General features: G+C 37.1%; 1 protein-coding gene across 1 annotated transcript; it reads right to left on the bottom strand.

Annotated features, from left to right (window-relative positions):
- Positions 1-750: 750 nt before the first annotated feature.
- LOC149241515 (putative amidase At4g34880) lies at positions 751-6,541 on the bottom strand. Its single transcript, XM_089373996.1, has 5 exons — positions 5,783-6,541; positions 5,340-5,554; positions 3,865-4,092; positions 3,555-3,747; positions 751-1,252 (listed from the first exon to the last, which is right to left on the bottom strand). The coding sequence occupies exons 1-5, from the start codon at positions 6,353-6,355 to the stop codon at positions 899-901; spliced, it is 1,563 nt and encodes a 520-aa protein (XP_089230122.1). The 5' UTR covers positions 6,356-6,541; the 3' UTR covers positions 751-898.
- Between the last annotated feature and the right edge of the window lie 13,963 nt (positions 6,542-20,504).

Raw genomic sequence — 20,504 nt, 5'->3', positions numbered from 1 at the left:
GTTGTATACAAAAGAATATTTTGGAGAATTTATAAGCTAAATGCAATAATAATCATAGTTAAGAAAAGGCAAGGTAGATATGGATATTCTCTAAACAATTTTGGAATGTTGCTAAAAAAGAACAATCTTTGAATGTGAGGGCGTTGGCTTGTTTTCTAGCTAGATTAATATAAACTACCCATTTCTATTAAATAAATAAATAATACTTGTTATAATCGCTTTTACTTAAAATATAAATTAATAATAAAATAAAATTCTAACATACTTCATAATTATATTAATTTTATTAATAAAATATTAGCCTCATAACATTTAGGTAAACTTCCTCAAAATAAATTAAAGATTATTATCTACAAAAATTATGTATATATGAAAAATAATTGTTATTCTTATCGTTACAATTTAATAATAACAAGAAATATCTAGATTTACTAGCATTATAATAATAATTGATCTTTAACATCAATGTTTTTTCAACAAAACAATTCCAAATCTTAAAGCTTACTAAATTCTAATAAACTTTATAATTATATGAATCTTATTAATAAAATAGTAATGTCATAACATTCACTTAGAGTATCACAATAAGTCAAGGATGATTAACTACTAAAATTATGTATATATGAAAGACAATCTATTATTTTTATCATACAATTTAATAATAAAAAGAAATATCTAAATTAATCAACATTATAATAATAAATGATCTTTAGCAACACTATTTTTTCAAAAGAATAATTCAAAATCTTAAAGCTTGATTATTGTAGTTCAATCCCAAATTCCACATTAGTTCATAATGCATTGAGTTGTAAATATCCTGAATGATTGTAATCAAGATTATGCTTATGCACACCTCTAGTAGGATTATGCTTACATAGATATCATCTTATTTTATATTCTACACATGGGGAATCTTCCTTATCTTGGTTGCATGTTCAAAAGCATAAGAAATCTCAATAAGAGTTCCCTCTGAACCCCTCACCCCTCCAAAATATAAGCCAAATGGAACACCTAATTTATTATATCCAGCAGGTACAGTGATACCAGGATACCCTGCAATGGCTAAAATACCCATGATGCTTCCATCAAGTGTTACAAGTGCATCTAATTTATAGTCTTTTAACACTTTATCAATTCCATTTTTGGTTATTGAGTAAACATTTTTCAGAGATTTCTTATATCCCTTTGCATTGAAGTTCAATGTTTTTTGTGCCTCAAGGAACAGATATTGCCCATATTCAAGAATTTTTTCCTGGTAAAAAAAGGAAATTGTTAGTTTTAAAAGTATATTTGTAATTTAAAGATATTTATAATTACTTTATACTTTTGCATCCATATCACAAGAAAAAATAGAATTAGAAGAAACCAAAAAAAAAAAAAACCTAGCCTAGCCTCCTTAAACTATAAGTATGAAAATTCAAAATAAAAGATAAACAATAGTTTTTATATTCCCACCTAAAAAAGAAACCAATAGCATTAAGATTTATTATCAATTTTATATGTAAGAGAGGAGTAGAGGTGTGAATTAACTTTCTAGAAATGTGAAAACCCTTAATTAGATTATAATATACAATGGTTAATTAGACTGGAAAAGGGAAAAGAAACAAAAAACAATTAAAACTTTATGAGCTAGACCTCTTTGCATACTTAAAAATTGCTATCCTCTTACACAAAATAATGAATGGTTCCACAATTTTAACATGTACATATGATACAATGAAACAATTAAAAAAAAAAAAAAGATATGATCTAAAATGTGAAATTATCTTATGGTCTCATAGGAAGATGTGATTCCGACTTTATAGGTTATAATTTAAGCCTTCTTTTAAAGAAGGAACTCAACCAAGGTGAGAGAAGATGACTATATGGTCACTATAAGGTGTAACATTTTCAAGACCAAAAATAAAGAGGAGAGACCCAAATACAACCAAGAAGATATAAGAAAGAAAACCAAGCTTGGGTGAAGAGAATAGGTAAAGAAAACTAAAACCTAAATACAATGTAAAACAATTAGAATTACACAAAGGATATAGATTTAAAAGTTCTCACAAGTTTAAATATGCAAGAGAAGAAATATATTTAAACACAAGGGATTCTTGGGCATAACACTACCAACCCATAAATAAGGGAATAAATTTCCTCATTAGTCAAGCCATGGGTTTTCACCCTAGAATTGTAGGTGAGTCCATTAAAAGGTCCCCTTTATTTTGTAGGTATGTGAATAGGTAATGAAACTACAATAAGAGTTTTAGAAAGATTTAGACAAGTCATAAGTCATAGCTTGCAACTTTTAATTGTGAAGTAGACTAGACATCAAAGTTAACCAATTAGGCAAATCACTAAGAGCACCAACCAAAGATGGAAGATATCCATGGTCCTGAGAGGAACTCTTTAACCACTAGAAACAATATTATAGGTTGAAAGAATACAAGGCTACACCAAGTGTGAAAAATTCAAATTGAGAATGGTTGATATAAAAACAAATATGGTCCAAGGCCATCAATTGTAAGTCAAAAGAAAAAGCAAAATAACCCTTACCCTTTTATAGACCCGATAAAATGAAGACCAAGACAATGAAACCAAAATAATCTATTTTATTCAGAAATGGAGAACTCAAAAGACAGACGTGAATAGTTATAATTTTACCATTGGATTATATAAAAGTCCTTCTATCAGGTTAAGGAAATGCAAATTCTACCAATTGTGTTTCCCCAAGAAAAAGAAAGAAAAAATCTAGCAACAAACAAGATTTATCAATTGACAAAAGCATAAAGCCAAAAATGTAATTAGAAAACTGAAAATAAAATCAAAATATGATGAGGTCATTTCTATATTTAGAGGAAAAAAAGAAAAAGAACAAATAAAAGGTATATTTTCAAAATATGATGACATCACTTGTATATTTAGAAGGAAAAGAAGGAAAAACAAATAGCAGTATAGAGGATGTTTCTTATGTAAGGCAAAAATGATAAAACTATAAACGAAAAAAACAGGGGAAGAACAAATAAGAGGGGTACAGAGGATGAGGATGTTTCTTTATCTAAGGCAAAAATGATAAACAATGCATTGATGCGGGGAGGGAAGAATCATCCTAGAAAATTGAGTCCATCAAGAAACCTGAATGAAACCATTCACCCTGGAAATGGTACTAGGTTGAACAATGCATATACCATATGAATAAGCAAGCATGGAAATGGTACTAGGTTGAACAATGCATATACCATATGAATAAGCAAGCATGCCAGAAACAAATAAAGCCAAAAATGCCAAATTGGCAAATTTATGGCATCCAGAACTTGGACGCCCTCAAATTTCCAGAGGGAGAACTAAGGCATGGCGTTGGATGCCCTCAATTTTTCAGAGGAAGAACTAAGGTATGGCGTTAAGAGCTAATAATAGGCACTACCGGAGATAGTTGACATAAGAGGAACTAATAAGCCTGCACCACGTGGGATAGTTAAACTGTAAAATCAGATCTGGACGGACTCAAGGTAGATTACAGCATGGATTTTAGTGGATCTGCAGCTAATGCGATTAGATCAGACAGATTATACCTCCTCCGGATGTTGGTTGTTGAAGGCGATGGCATCAGCGAGTGTGCGGACAGGAGACTCGAGTAGTTCTGAAAGGTACATATTCAAATCCTGTTTAAAATCGTACAACAAAACTGTTAGCATGTCATTCCCATAATCCGCGTTGAAGATGGCATTGATACCGTTATTTGCCACCAATGTTGCCCCTTTATGCCTGCAAACCAGAAAACAGCAGTCTGTTACAACATATATTTTTTCATAAATCAGATGTAGTGCTACTGTCTATTTATCTTTGGTAAACTGAAAAGATTACAGTTCATTCTGATATGACCTTAACGTGGCTAGATGCTTCTCAAAGGATACCGCTTCACTGGATCCAATATTGCCTCGAATAATGCCGAGTCTTTTGCCACGCAACCCATCAGGCTTGAGAAACTGCTTATAGCCTCCCTTTGGGATAAACGGAGCTGCACTGTTCGAGGCTCTGTGGTCTCGTGGATCATAACCAACAATTTCATCTAGCAGGTAAACTGCGTCCGTTACAGTTCTGCAAATGGGTCTGTTATGTAACAGCGCATTGGGGTCAACACACATTCATCTCCAAATCCAAGAGAAAACAAAGGAAAAAGTGTTAAAGGTTAGACAGTTCTTCAAAACACATTCATTTATATGTCCGAGAAAACACTGTTAAAAGTTATCGAACTACCCTCAGATGAGGGATAACGTCACTTCAGCATTCGGAGACCAGGCAAAGACCAAAACCATGGAAGGTAAGAAAAAAATGTTAAATATTAGACAGTTCTTCAAAACACATTCATTTATATGTCCGAGAAAAAACTGTTAGAGGTTATCCAACTACCCTCAGATGAGGGATAACGTCGCTTCAGCATTCGGAGACCAGGCAAAGACCAAAACCATGGAAGGTATGACTTATCAAGACCTTCCTTTCGTGATAACTCAAATAAGTGATGAACCCTTCTCAGTCAGGTGATGTCCTAAAAGCTCTTGCAAACTTGGTCCAGATCGAAATATCAACTGTTCTCTATCAGGTAACATGGCAGTTCTATTTCTTACTGTGTTGGTCCTAGTGTTACCTGAACTAAAGAGTTGGTCCTGAAACGCCAAGCCAGTAAGGTTTGTTATGAATCAAGAGGCAATACATATTCATTCACAGTAAGCAGTAGTTTAATTAGCAATTGCTCTGAAAATGAAAATGAAGTGTTGTGTACTCAAAGATTTGAGATTCTGAAAATGAAGTGTTATGTATAAAAAAAATTGAAGTTCAATTATATTGATAAAAGTAAAACTAGAAACAAAGTAGCCAAAAACATATCTGCACTCAACCTTATCTCGGTTGTAGTCAGTTGAAGGACAGCCTTGTCTCTGCATTCAAGGCTCTGGTAAGATCAGGACGAATCCTTTTTAAAAACTCAAGACCCTTCTCAGTCAGCTAAGGTCTTGAAAGTTCTTACCATAAAAGGTCATTCCTTACCAATGAAGTAATTTCCTAAGATAATTCTTGCTGCTGGGTCCTAGCCTAGAACACTCTTAAGGACTCTTACTGCCGGGGCATTGCCTAGATCACTCTAAGCACTCAAACTAGTTACTGATTCCCATAGTTAACCTCAACAAGATATATCTCTTACTGAGTTGGTCTTGGTTTTACCTGAGCTGGTTAAAAGAGCAAGTCCTGAAAAGTCCGCCGAGTAAGTTCCTAATCTAGCCAATAAAATTTGGGGGTTCTAACTAACCAAAAGCTCAGGATAATTTTAAAGAGCAGGAGTAGTTCAAGAAAATTGCAGTTACCCCACAGTGTCTTGGTGGTGTGAGATGGGAATGACTCCAGCCCTGCTGGTGAGTCCAACTGTGGGTTTTATTCCAACAACTCCATTAACACTGGATGGAGAGAGAATTGAGCCATCAGTCTCTGTGCCTAGCGTCACAGCTGCCATATTCGCTGCCACAGCCACCGCCGAACCTGTACTGGATCCGCTTGGATCAGCTGTCAATACATATGGATTCTGCACAATTCAAACCCATCATCAGACCCAATTCTACACACTGTAAGCGATATGATATGATAGCACAGTCAAATTGAAACACAAAATGTCTTAACCGAAAAACTAAACTGGAGAATTCCTCAAGATACTCACTGTCATTAGTTTTTCAAAGAATTTACACGACTATAATTGCACAAGGCTCATGAGAAATTCAAAATATTGATATTGAACAAAGTGAAGCACACGGACCTTGACCTGGCCTCCTCTGGCACTCCAACCATTGGGTGCATTGGAAGACCTGAAGTTTGCCCACTCACTCAAGCTTGCTTTACCCAAAATTATTGCACCAGACTTCCTCAGTTTGTTCACCACACCTGCATCCCTTGCAACTTTGGAACCCAATAGAGCAAATGACCCAGCAGTTGTATTGAGCTCATCTTTGGAGGCAATATTGTCCTTGATTAGCACGGGTATTCCATGGAGAGCTGATTCAATGGTTCCACCTGTTTTCAGCCTCTGGGTATCTGCCATGTCTGCAAGTAGAAGTGCATCTGGATTGACTTCGATAACTGCATGAAGTCGTGGATTGAGTTTCTTAATCCGATCGAGATAGAACTCTACGAGTCCTCTTGAGGTGAGCTTGCCTGCCTTGAATGCCTGCTGAATTTCTGGAATTGTTGCTTCTTCTATGCTGAACCCTTCCATAGAGGAGTTATGAAGAACGGTATGAAATGGGGTTTCGTGTGCAAATATTATTAAGGAAAAGCATGGTGCTAGGATGGCCATGGCAGCCCATGAGTATCCTGAGTAGTGAGATTTCATTCTGGTCTTTTGATTACTGCACTAGCCAGTTGGCTTAGTAGAACATAAAATGATATCCAACCTTAGCGACCAAGAATGTGCAGAGGGACTTGTGATCTGTTTATCTCTTGTCGGGTCAACTCTTTGGTCGTGAAGCTTTTGTGAACATGCGCAACAGGATTCTCTTTACTTTTTTCAAACACTTTGATGATTTCTTTTTGGTTGACTGGACCAATCTGGCACTACCTACCTCCCCGAATAACATCCACATGTTATGAGGAATCTACCATCCACATGTTATGGGGAATCGAGGAATGAAGGTAGATGATCCACCCACACCACATGGAAAACTTATTAGGCTTACTCCTTAAGGTATTAAGGAGACTTATTATTCTTACTTATTAAGGTTAAGGAGACTTGATCCTGTAGCTTTTTAATTGGCCACTGTAACTTAATCAATTTAACTATTTCCTGGGCTTAAATATAAAATTAATATTTTAAAATTATAACTTTTTTAATTAAATTTTAAAAAATTTAATAAATAAATAAATAACGTTATTTTTTTTAATGGAAATTTTATATTTGATAGGTGGCTTTTTAAATGTTCTATTTGTGTAATGATTTACTTTGTCAATTTTATGAGCATTTTCCAAGCACATATGATGCATATATGTTTGTGCAACTGTAAGAGATATGAGTAATGTAAATTTTCAGTCTCAATTAAAAATACATATTAATTAAGATTAAGAAACAATTCAAATATTTTTTTTATTGAAATTTGGTAATTAATAAAATGGTAAAATACAATGTTGACATTCTTTAGATTGCAAATTGGAGCACATAGGTCAATTTAAAATACTTTAATAGCTCATAAAGTAATTATTTATCGTAGATATTTCAATAATAATGGATGCAATTGTAGTTTTTAAATGGTCCTCGAAAACTCAATGAAATGAAATAATAATGGATGCAATTGTAGTTTTCAAATGGTCACCAAAAATTCAATGAAATGAAATAATAATGGATCCAATTGTAGTTTTGAAATGGTCACCAAAAACTCAATGAAATAAATGTAGGACGAATAAGTGAAATAATGAAGAAAACAAGAAACACAAGGATGAATAACCAAGATAAGAAACTTAATTAGAAACTGAATGTGATATTCAACAATGATTCTCCGTGTTACATTTCATGGGCATTCGATAGTTTTATATTACCAACTATCGTTACATAACTAATTATTCGTTACAAAACTGTCTATTTACATTTTACCTAAAGTTGTTAATTCGTTGTCAAACTAACAAACTCCACCTTGACAACAATTTTCCCATTCATCATCTTTCCTGCAAGCCAAGAGAAGCTAAACACCACCGCAACTTCTCTACTGTAACTGGCTTTGTGAATATGTCTGCACAATTTTCTCGTGTATGGACCTTTTTAAGAGCTACTTTTCTACCATCGATCACATGTCTCAGAAAATGATACCTTACATCAATGTGCTTGGTTCTGCTGTGATAGGCAGGGTTTGTAGCCAAGTGAATAGCACTTTGACTGTCACAAAGTACATTCACTTTCTCCTGCGTTCTTCCAATTTCATCGAGCAGACCCTTTAACCAAATTGCTTCTTTACTAGCATCTGAAGAAGCAATATATTCGGCTTCGGTAGTGGACAATGCAACTGTTTCTTGAAGCTTTGACATCCAACTAATTGCTCCACCTGCAAGAGTAAAGACATAACCTGTAGTAGATCTTCTCTTGTCCAAATCACCTGCATAGTCAACATCTACATATCCGCAGACTAATCCTTCACTACCGTTAAAGACAATGCAATGGTCACTTGTGCCTCTTAGATATCGAAGCACCCATTTCACTGCTTGCCAATGTTCTTTACCTGGATTTGCCATGAACCTGCTGACAACTCCAACTGCATGTGAAATGTCAGGTCTTGTAGATACCATTGCATACATTAAGTTGCCTACAGCGTTTGCATATGGTACATGAGACATATACTGCTTTTCTTCATCAGCTCTAGGACTCAAAACCGAAGAAAGCTTAAAATGGGAAGCTAAAGGAACATTAACAGGTTTCACATTATTCATAGAGAACTTTTCAAGTACCTTCTCCACATACTTCTGCTGTGACAACCAAAGCTTACCATTTTTCCTGTCTCTGTGTATCTCCATGCCCAAGATATGTTTTGCTGCTCCAAGATCCTAAACGTCTTAGAGAGTTGAGCCTTTAACCTGTTGATCTCTTCCATGCTTTTGCTTGCAATAAGCATATCGTCAACATACAAAGCTAAGATAATGAATATGCCATTGAAACTTTTGAAGTACACACAATGATCATACTCACTTCTTATAAAGTTCTGGCTCACCATGAAGGAATCAAACTTCTTGTACCATTGTCTGGGAGACTGCCTCAGACCATACAATGATTTCCTGAGCTTGCAAACTAATCTTCTGCTGCGACCTTGTACAAAACCTTCTGGTTGTTCCATATATATATCTTCGTTCAAATCACCATGTAGAAAAGTTGTTTTAACATCTAATTGTTCTAACTCAAGATTAAGCAACGCAGTTAGTGCCAACACAGTATGTATATAAACAAGTTTTCCAACTGGAGAAAAAATCTCATGAAAGTCTATACCTTCAACCTGAGAATACCCTTTCGCTACCAGCCGCGCCTTATACCTTTCAATACTACCATCAACTTTCCGTTTCAGCTTGAAGACCCATTTACATCCAACAACACTTCTCCCTTCAGGAAGCTCTACAAGATCCCAGGTATTGTTCTTGGCTAAGGAGTCCATTTCTTCTTCCATAGCCATTTTCCATTTCTTGCTATTTGTATCATCTACTGCTTCGTGATAACAAGAAGGTTCCCCATCTTCAGTAACCAAAGCAACAGATGAAGCAGAATCTTCATACCTTTTGGGAGTTTTCCTTTCCCTTGTAGACCTTCTTAGAGTGACTGGTTGCTGAACTGGTTCAGAAGCATCAACGGCTTCCTTTGTGTCTTCAACACCTTTGTCTCTAGAAGTCTATCCTTCCTTTCGACTGTCACCGAAAGATCTAGCCTCCAACTGAACTCGTTGACTCGGCGATACCTGTTCCTGTTCAATTCTTTCAACATTTGATTTTAACAAAGAAGATTCATCAAATGTTACATCTCTACTAATGACTATCTTCCGCAATGTAGGATCCCACAACCTATATCCTTTCACTGCATAGTCATACCCAACAAAGACATAACATTTCGACTTTGGATCTAATTTTGAACGCTGATTTTTCGGAATAAGAGAATAAGCATCACAACCAAATATCCTCAAATGAGAATAGTCACAAGACTGACCTGTCCAAACTTCTTCAGGAATTTTACAATCAATTGCTACTGAAGGTGATCTGTTAACTAAATAACAAGCAGTAGATACTGCTTCTGCCCACAACTCCTTTTGCAAGCTAACATTGGAGATCATGCTTCTGGCTCTTTCCATAAGAGTCTGATTCATACGCTCAGCAACACCATTTTGCTGAGGAGTATAAACAGCAGTTTTGTGTCTAACAATGCCCTCATCCTTACAGTATTGTTCAAATTCAACAGAAGTGAACTCACCACCATTGTCAGTTCTTAGACATTTAATATATTTTCCTGTTCTTTTCTCTACCATTACTTTAAATTGTTTAAAGACATTTAATACATCAGCTTTCCTTTTTATCATATAGATCCAAACTTTACGAGAGTAATCATCAATGAACGTTAAAAAATACAATGCACTTCCATATGTCATAACAGGGGAAGACCCCCACAGATCAGAATGAATGTAGTCTAAAACATCTTTACTATTATGATTTCCAACTTTAAATCTTTATTTACACTATTTTCCATACACACAATGTTTACAGAAATCTAAATTCAAGGATTTCAGACCGGGAAGAGATTTACGTTTCATCAGTATATGAAGACCTTTCTCGCTCATATGACCCAAACGCTGATGCCACAAACTAGTACCTGCTTCTTCCTTTTCTGACGCAACTGCTGCTTCACTGACCTGAGTACTTCCTTTTAACCTGTAAAGATTTCCGACCTTTTCTTCCTTCATAACCATAAGGGCTCCTTTGAAGACTTTCAAGACGCCATCTTGACCTGTAAACTTATAACCATCTGAATCCAACACTCCCAAAGAGATTAAATTTTTCTTCAAATTAGGTACATGTCTAACACTAGTTAATGTCCTAACTGTGTTATCATACATCTTAATTCTGATATCTCCCATCCCAACAGTCTGACATGACATATTGTTACCCATAAACACAGAACTACCATTTACATTTTCATACGAAGTAAACCAATTTCTATGTGGGCACATGTGATGTGAAGCACCAGAGTCTAACAGCCAGCTATCAAAACTCTGAGAGACATTACATTCAGGTGAAGTTTCATCTATCATACACAATTCTTCAGCAGATAAAACTTCGTCTACCATACTTGAATCGACCTGATTCGCTTCGTTCTTCGGGTTTTCGGATTCCTTCCGTTTCCAACAGTCCTTCTTCAAGTGTCCAACTTTACTGCAGTTCCAACATTTTGCCTTACACTTCTTGCCCTTTGATTTCGACCTGGAAGACCCCCTTGGTTTTTCTCCTCTTTCCTTTGAGCGTCCTCTAGCGACCATGGCTTCTGATGCAGCTGTTTCAGTGCTGGATTTCCTTCGTACTTCTTCAGACAGAAGAGCTCCCACGTCTGATTCAAACTTCAAAGAATCAGCAGAGCTGAAGCTGATAGAAGTTACGAAGTGATCCCATGATTCAGGCAGAGAACACAGCAAGGTTATGGCTTTATCTTCTTCCTGTATCTTGACTTCCATATATGTTAATTGACAAATTAGTGTATTAAAAACATTCAAATGTTCTGCAACATTTGAACCTTCTTTCATTCAAAGACTGTATAACTGTCGTTTCAGATAAATTATGTTGGTTAATGATTTTGTCATATAGAGTTTTTCAAGTTTTTCCCACAATCCTGACGTCGTAGTCTCTTCAACAATGTTGAAGAGAACTTCATCCGCTAGGCATAAGCGGATGGTATTGAGAGCTCGGGCATCCAAGTCCTCTCAGTCTGAAGTAGTCATGGTTGCAGGTTTCTTAGTTACCCCATCCAATGCCTTGTGCAACCCTTGTTGCAAAAGCAGATCCTTAACCTTCAGTTTCCAAAGAGCAAAATTGCTCTTTCCGGTGAATTTCTCCACCTCGAATCTTGCATTCGACATCTTGGCCATTTTCTAAGACTTTCAATCTTCAGTCTAGGGTTTAAAAAAAAAAAATTCAATTTTCTTCTTCCAAAAAAAAAGAAAATTCAAATGCCAACCAAGGATTTCCCAATTGTTGTAACAAGGATTTCCCAATTTTTGTAACTCTCCCTACTTCAATTTTTTTTTTAAAACTGAATATTTTTCAGGGAAAAAACCTTTGTTTTTGTCAATTCAAAGAAAAAACCGTTTAAAAAAAAAAACTTCTTTTCTCCTTTCCTTTAAAAAAAATTGTCTTCTTTTCTTCATTATCTCACATTCACCACTGTATTCAAAACAATTTCTGAAACAAAAAAAAATTCCTTTTAAAAAAAAAAAATACCCGGATTTCTTTTGCTGATCGAAATCCTGACAGCACGCAGAGTAGTCAGCGAAAGTCTGGCAAATACAGGTCAGCGTATACCTCACGCAGACTCAGGGGTTTTCTTTGCACGCAAAGCAGCCCACACTCTGGTCTTCAGACGCAGGAGAAACTTTACAGCCACCAGATTAACACGCAGCACTGAAAAAGCTCCTCACGCAGGTCACGCAGCACTGAAAACAGCAATATGTCACTCATCCAGCACTGAAAAAACTCCTTCACGCAGGGCTTGACAGCCACCAGGTGGTTAAATTCCTCACGCAGGTAAGCAGCAATATGTCACTCACGCAGCACTGAAAGAACTCCTTCATGCAGGTGGTACAACCGCTTTATTCACAACAGACAGATAGCCGCTTTATTCACAACAGACAGAACTCCTTCACGCAGGTGGTACATCCGCTTTATTCACAACATACAGACAGCTGCTTTATTCACAACAGACAGACAACCTTTCACACCCTCGGAGACGCCCTCGGAGCTCTGATACCACTTGTAGGACGAATAAGTGAAATAATGAAGAAAACAAGAAACACAAGGATGAATAACCAAGATAAGAAACTGAATTAGAAACTGAATGTGTTATTCAACAATGATTCTTCGTGTTACATTTCATGGGCATTCGATAGTTTTATATTACCAACTATCGTTACATAACTAATTATTCGTTACAAAACTGTCTATTTACATTTTACCTAAAGTTGTTAATTCGTTGTCAAACTAACAATAAAGAGATGTTCAAAACAATGGAGAATTATTTTAATAGATTAATTCATTTATCTATGTGAGATAACATTATTATTTATGATCCCCGGATGCGGGTGTATTTAACACATGAACGACAGGTGGCTTGTCACATGGGCAGCTGGCAGCCCGGACAAGCCACCATATATCAACATGCCGAGGTATTAACTGCGAAGGCGGGTGAAGCCATAGGGAGGCTCAGTTCAGCTCAAGCGACATTCAATGCGGAGGGGATTTTTCTTGGGATGTCCATTCCGGTTCAGGCGCCATTCAATGCGCAGCTTCGGACAAGGGAAATGGCGATCCATAAGTTCGGAACCCATGCTGTATTCCTGCATTCTTCCAAGCGGCTTCAGCAACTTCTGGAAGCGACAAAACATACTCTGGCAAGGTGTAAGCTTTCTTCGAGGAATTTGGTTAAGGAAGGCAGTTGCAGGATGCCAATTGAGAGACTCAGGATGGGCAGTCGTCGCGGCGGAACAAGGGGTCGCCCTGCTACTCAGAGGCCCGCTACTTCACCCTCCGCCTCTGTGGACAATCCTTCTGGGCAGAACAGAAGCCTGAGCGGCACAGTCAGCCGTAGCATTGAACGAGATAGGGGTGAAATCCTGGATTGCGGTCACAGGGAGCATCCTGCAGTCAGATATCGCATCCCCTGCACGCTGGAGAATAATACGCTCATTGTTTCAGTCACTGTGGAGCATTGCAGCGACCTCCGGAGGCATGGGGACAACCTGACAGTGCCAAGGGTGGATATGCAGGTTCCCAGAGTGGATATGAGGCGACCCACGCAAGCAGAAGAGGCCGGACCCAGTGAGCCGGCTCTGAGAATGTCGCGCCAAGATGCAGAGGATGACAAGAAGCTCAAGGGCTTGGCGACGGATGAGCCTTACCTCACTGATGAGGATTAGCTCAGAAGCCTCTGTCCTCATGGCCAGGAACGCTACTCTCAGTCCATCTCCTTCTGTTTTCTTGGTATGTTTGTTTGTCATAGGGTCAATGTCCGCCGCGAAGGTTTACGTGTCAACTATGTTAGTCTACGTGTCAATTGTGTCAAGTTATGGGTCCATCGTGTCAAGTCATATGTTCGCTGTGTTGGCTCAAAAGCCTGTTGTGTCGATTACATGCTGGTTATGTCGGAGGAAAGAAACTGGTCCCTTTTTGCCTGGTGCTTAGAATGGCCAATCATGAGAAATTCTCTTCAGAGATGCGAGGCTTCGGCCCTTTTGTAAATTTGGATGTATTTTTGTTTTTTGTAATATAAATTAGTGCAGTTTTACGGAGAAAAAAAAAACATTATTATTTATGATATTGTTATTTTTTCTTTTAATATGGGATATTATGGGGCATCAATTTTTGTACATGTTATCATCCTTATTGATATTGGAAGGGTGATTTTCAATTTTAGTGATTTTTTAAACTTTTCTATTTGTATAATGATTTACTTTGTCAATTCTATGAGCATTTTCCAAGCACATATGATGCTTTGACATCTGAGTGGTCTACCAGAGCATATTTGTTTGTGCAGTTTGTGCAAAGGTAAGAGATGTGAGTACAATAATTTTATTTATTTATTTATTATTATTATTATTATTATTATATATATATATATATATATATTTGAGTTTGAAGAGGCCTACTAATTAAGATCAACCCACAATTCAAATATATTTTCTAGTTGGAATTTGGTAATTAATAAAATCGTAAAATCTAATATTTGCATTCTTTACATGGGAAATTGGAGCACTTAGTTGAATTCAAAATATGTTAATAGTCCAAAAAGTAATTATTCATTATGGATATTTCAATAATGATGGATTCAGTTGTAGTTTTGAAATGGTCACCAAATTAATAGTCCAAAAAGTAATTATTGATTATAGATATTTCAATAATGATGGATTTAATTGTAGTTTTGAAATGGTCACCAAAAACTCAATCAAAAAACTGGAGAATTATTTTAAATAGGTCAACTCATTTATCTATGTGAAGCAACATTATTATTTATGATATTGTTGTTTTTCTTTTAATATGAGAAATGATGGGGTACATCAATTTTTTTATAACATTATGTTATCATCCTTATTGATATTGGAAGGGAAATCTTCAATTTCAAGTAGATTTTTTTTATCTTTTCTATTTGTGTAATGATTTACTTTGTCAATTTCATGAGCATTTTCCATGCACATATGATGCTTTGATCTTTTTTGAGTGGTATACGAGAGCATATTTGTTTGTGCAACTATAATAGATCTGAGTACAATATTTTTTTCAGTCTCTGTAGAAATTCCTGGTATATTCAAACTGCTTATGTAACTTGCTAAGACAAAATACTTGAATCTTGTCTACTCATCAATGGAAACAATTAATCAATCAAGAAATCATGAAGCATACAAGAGAAAGAATTCAATCAACATAGTACACAATGATTTCTTGGGGAAAGACACAACTAAAAACCCATGCTTTCTATATATTGCATTAGTTAGAAAATATGAGAAGATTACAATGCTTTGCTCAAGCCCGAGAAACCTCTGCATTATCTCTATCTATCTCACATCTTCCTAGACAAGCCTTGGCTAATACTTAACCAATTTTCTGCTTGCCCAAGTCCCTATTTCCTTGCACTATTTCCTTGGGAATTAGTCCCTATTAATTAGGGAAATTCCTCAATTGGAATTTTTAAATCCATCACAGGCCTTTCTCTGACTGCATGCACCACCTGTACAATTTGGATGATTATACAACTGATAGTACACTGCCCTTGAACTCCAATCTCAACTGGGTAACTCGTAGATCTAACATGCATGAGTTATTTATGGTATAATTATCAATTAGCTAGTTGAACACATGAAGCAACAACCCACTATTAGACCTCCTACTAGTTCCTCCATCAATTGGAACTAGTTTAGCTAACTTTAACTCAGTTAAACTAAATTAATTAATTACAACTCAAAATAAACTTAGCGAGGGATCCTATAAAGTAGGAGCCACCCTACATGACTCAAGTTAGACCCTCAACTCAAATTAACTTAAACAATTAAGTCAAATTAAATTAGTTAACTCATATAAGTTGTCTTCTGATGTGGAATTACAATTTTTCTCCTAATTTAATTCAAGGAAAAATTAAATCAGGATTTTTCTTGTTGCATTTTCAACACTCCCTCTCAACAAGAAATGGATTATCAGACACCCCAATCTTGCCTCTGTGGAACTCGAATTCACCTCTTGACAATTCCTTAGTTAAGATATCTACTTCATGTTCCTCTATAGGAATGTACTCTAGCAACATGATTCTTCTCTACACACAATCTCGTAGATGGTGATACCAGATATTGATATGCTTGGACTGATCATGAATACTGGATTCTCATAGAGTTTCATACAACTTTGGTTTTCACAATAAATCATTGTAGGATCCATCTGCTGACCAAATAACCTAACAAGGATCTTCCTCATCTAGATAGCCTCATAAGTTTCTTGACTAGTATCTATGTACTTTGCTTCTATTAAACTGAGTGCAACTGATCTTTGCTTCCTGTTATACCAAGAAACTGTTGTTGACCCAATACTAAAGATTCCCCTGGATGTGCTCTTCATGTCTAATGGACTCCCCTCCCAATCTGCATTTGTGAAGCCTTGAAGTTTCACTCCCTCTGTTTGTTTGTACCAAATACCAAAATGAGTGGTGCCTCTAAGGTATCTTAGCACATTTTTAGCTTCCTTCCAATAAGGTTTGGTTGGATGGCTATTTCTTGACTAAGCTGGTTAACTGCAAAACAAATGTACAGTTGTGTGTTCACCAAGTACATAAGTGAACCCACAAACTGCTTGTAAATAGTAGACTCCACTACTTGACTTGAAGTAGCATCTTCCTTCTTCCAATTCCCTGCTATAGGAGTCTCCATGGGTTTTCTTCTTTGCATGTGGAACATCTTCATTATCTCGTTGGCATACTTTCCTTGAGAGACAAACAACTCCCCATCTCCTTTCCATACTTCCATACTGAGGTAATAATTCATGAGTCCCAGGTCCTTCATCTCGAATTCTCTTGCAAGATCCTCTTTGCAAGATTTGACCAGCTTCTTATCACCTGTTACAATTAAATCATCAACATATAATACTATAATAAATAATTTACCTTCAACCACAATATGGTAAAGGTTTGCATCTACTTCACTTTTTGTGAAGCCCAACCTGGTGAAATAACTGTCGATCTTAATGTACCAAGCACGTGGTGCTTGTTTCAATCCATACAATGCTCGCTTGAGTATGCACACATGTGACTCTATGTTGAAGGTCTCAAAACCTTTCAGCTTCTCTATGTACACCTCTTCCCCAATCATTCCATTCAGGAAGGTTTTCTTCACACCCATCTGATGTATCTTCCATCCCATCTGCACTGAAAGTGCTAGAATAGATTTGATTGAAGAGTACCTTGCTACTAGAGAAAAGGTATCCTTGTAATTAATTCCCTCTACCTGAGAGAATCCCTTGGCCACAAATATGGCCTTCTGTTTCTTGACACTCCCATATGCTACATGCTTCACCTTGTAGATCCACCTGGAACCTGCTACTGACTTGTCCTCTGGCCTTGGGACAACTTCCCAAGAACTATTCCTAATAATGGAATCATATTGCTCTACCATGGCATCAACCCATACTGGTTGTTGCATTGCTTCCTCAAATGAGGATGGCTTAGTCTCAACACGCTCACTCATCATAGCCATGTAGCCATTGTACTGACTTGGTGACCTCCTCTGCCTACGTTGTGATGTGGGTGCTCCAACATTCTCTCTAGCATCATGCATCAATCTGTCACCTTCTCTAGTGCACTTCCTTCCATCTCTGGATGTCTCTGCATGAGCGGGTGCTTCCACTCTCTGCTCCTTTGCTTGTGGTTGCTCCACATCATCCTAAAGTTCTTCCTTTGGAGATAAAATATCTTCATCTGCATGTAATTGAAGCTCCCTCTCAAGGAAACATCTCATGGCCTTTTGTTCATCGAACTTCACATCTCTACGAACAATTGTAATCCTGTGAGATGACAGGTACACCCAATAGTTGTGAGGTGTATCACTATACCCCAGAAATATGCCCAACTCAGTTGTCGGCTCTAGATTTTTCCTTATATCCTTGGTAATATGATAGTAAACTGATGAACCAAAGATCTTGAATTATGACACATCTGGTTTCTTCCCTGAAAAATCTTCTTCTGGTGTACTCGTCCCGAGAATCCGATGAGGACTTCTGTTCTACACATATACCATTGTGTTACATGCTTCATCCCACAAGTGCAACGATAGGTCATGATCATGCAACATCACTCGTGCAACTTCGACAATACTTTTGTTCTTCCTTTCAACAACCCCATTTTGTTATGGGTTATGGGGTGCTATTAATTCCCGTTGAATGCCTTATGATGCACAAAATTTATTGAACTCATTCGACACATATTCTCCAATGTTATCGCTCCTAAGAACCTTCACTTTCCTAATAGTGTCTTTTCTCAAAAAATGATTTAAATATCACATAATACTTGTGCTTGGACGTGGATGTTGTCAAGAACAATCCACACACATTTGAGTGACCTCTTTCAAGGATATCTTGCGCTTGACGGTCCTTATCATGAAAGGTGGCTTTGTTGTACTTCCCAAATGTACACCCTTTGCATGTATCTCATTGCTCTAGTACACCCTTGGAAGTCCTATAGAAATTGGTTGCATGAACTTCAAAGCTCCATGGTGAAAATGGCCCAATCTTCTGTGCCATAATTCACCAATATCTCAACTCTGCACCTTCTCTCCTTTCATGCTTAATGTTGCACAATATTCTACATCTAATTTGTAAAGGTCCTTCACCCAAACCCCGATACGCTTCACTTGTCCTCTGGCTATGTGATGAAGGAAAGCCTTTCCTTTGCTAAATATCACATCATAGCCATGGTCTTCTAACATAGCAACTAAAACTAAATTCTTCTTTAGACCCAGAACATACATCATGACATATTTTAATGTGAGAGGAGAACCAAACTCCCTTTGAAAAGTAATAGTATCGATGTCGTTCGTGTTAGGCCTTCCATCATCTCCCATTTCGATGTGCATCTTGAGGTCCATCTCCTCCAAGTCATTGAAAAATTCTTTGTTGCCTGTCATATGGAATGAGGCTCCTCTATCCAGATACCACACATTACCCATAATAGATGTCACCATGGATGCATTGAGTGTGAAATTCAACTCGAATTGTGAAGCTATAGCTTCACCTAGTGCTCCTCCCAAGGGCTTCTTGACGGCCTTTTTGTGTGGACACTTCATGGCATAATATCCCAACTCATGATAGTGAAAACATTTAATCTTCAACAAGTCCTTCTTCTTGCTGCCCTGACTGTAATCCCCTTTCGATAGGTATTTCTTCCCTTTCCCTTTATTTTCCTTTCCATCCAAGGCACAGTTCTCCTCATCATCATGCTTGGATGACGTTCCATCTCTGGTGTTTAGCCTTATCTCTTCTTGCACCAAGTCGAACCACAACTACTCCCACTTTGGTAGATGCTCCCTCCCATTTATTGAATCCTGGTAGTTGTGTCAGCTCTTGGGAAGGCATAAAAGTGTTAGGCTAAACAGATCATCTTCAGCAACTTTAATACCAAATCTCCCAAGCTCATCCCAACATTGAGTGAACCTGCTCAAGTATTGTGGTATTGTGTCGCCCTTCTCCATTTTGAGCTTCGAAAGCTTTTCCTTCAGTACAAACTTCCTGTGGTCACTATTGATCTGAAACAAGCCTATCAAGGCTTGTCATATTTCATATGGTGTATCCTTCCTATGGATATTCGAGAAAATATGATCTTGAACTCCTTCTAGTATGATCCTCCTCACCGGTTCCACACATTTCTTCCACTCTACTAGATCTTGAGCATCAATTGTTGGAGGCTTAGGAATATCATTGTTTATCAATTCATTCAGCCCGTTGTCTTCCAACATTTCCTCCATCCTTTCCTTCCAAGCAATATAATTCGAGTTACCCTCAAGGGCATACTCGAGTTTGAGCTACCCTCAAGAGCATACTCAAGTCTCAATCCATAGAACAACATCCTGTTGGCTCTGAAGAATCATGTTGAAAATTCTATTTCACCTGCAAATACAAACTCATATTCTTCTCTTCTAGTGTGATTTATGCTCTAATACCATGTAGAAATTTCTTGTAGATTCAAACTTCTTATGTAATTTACTAAAAAGAAAGAACTGAATCTACTCTACTCATCAGCGGAAACAATTAATCGATTGAGAAATCATGAAGCATACAAGAGAAAGAATTCAATCAACACATTACACAATGATTTCTTGGGGAAAGCCACAACTAAAAACCCCCTATTATCTATTAAATTAGTCATAAAATATGAGAATATTAAAATGCTTTTCTTAAGCTCGAGCAACCTCTACATTATCTCTTTTTATCTAACAAATTCCTATATAAGCTGTAACACCCTCCTCCCACATCTACCCAAGTAACCGGCCAACCAGGATAAACATGTGATGAGAAGTTACTATGATATGATTCGCCCTCCTAAGTCACCTTAAGGAAGTGGAACTGACAGAAACACACCATACATACCTTCCACATTAGCAACAAGACTCGCAGGAACCATCTCAACCTCTTAGGTAACCAGCCCCTGAGTCCCACTGAGTTTTTGAACAATTAAACTCCTGGAAGTTCCCTTGATATGGGCATGCATGCATCCATGAGCTTTGGATGCTCCCACAACA

Source organism: Pinus tabuliformis, chromosome 8, assembly GCF_031772625.1.
Source record: "Pinus tabuliformis cultivar Carrire ecotype Pingquan chromosome 8, CPIR1, whole genome shotgun sequence".
NCBI classification, from domain to species: Eukaryota; Viridiplantae; Streptophyta; class Pinopsida; order Pinales; family Pinaceae; genus Pinus; species Pinus tabuliformis.
Note: the sequence above shows the minus strand (reverse complement) of the source record. Positions and strands in the feature narration are given on the sequence as shown.

Excerpts from the sequence above, each read along its gene's own strand:
- LOC149241515 (XM_089373996.1), bottom strand. The coding sequence starts at position 6,355 with ATGAAATCTCACTACTCAGGATACTCATGGGCTGCCATGGCCATCCTA. Across the intron at positions 4,093-5,339 it reads CACCACCAAGACACTGTGGG|ACCCATTTGCAGAACTGTAA; the intron begins GTAACTGCAATT and ends GTTACATAACAG. Across the intron at positions 1,253-3,554 it reads ACAACCAACATCCGGAGGAG|GAAAAAATTCTTGAATATGG; the intron begins GTATAATCTGTC and ends TTTTTTTACCAG.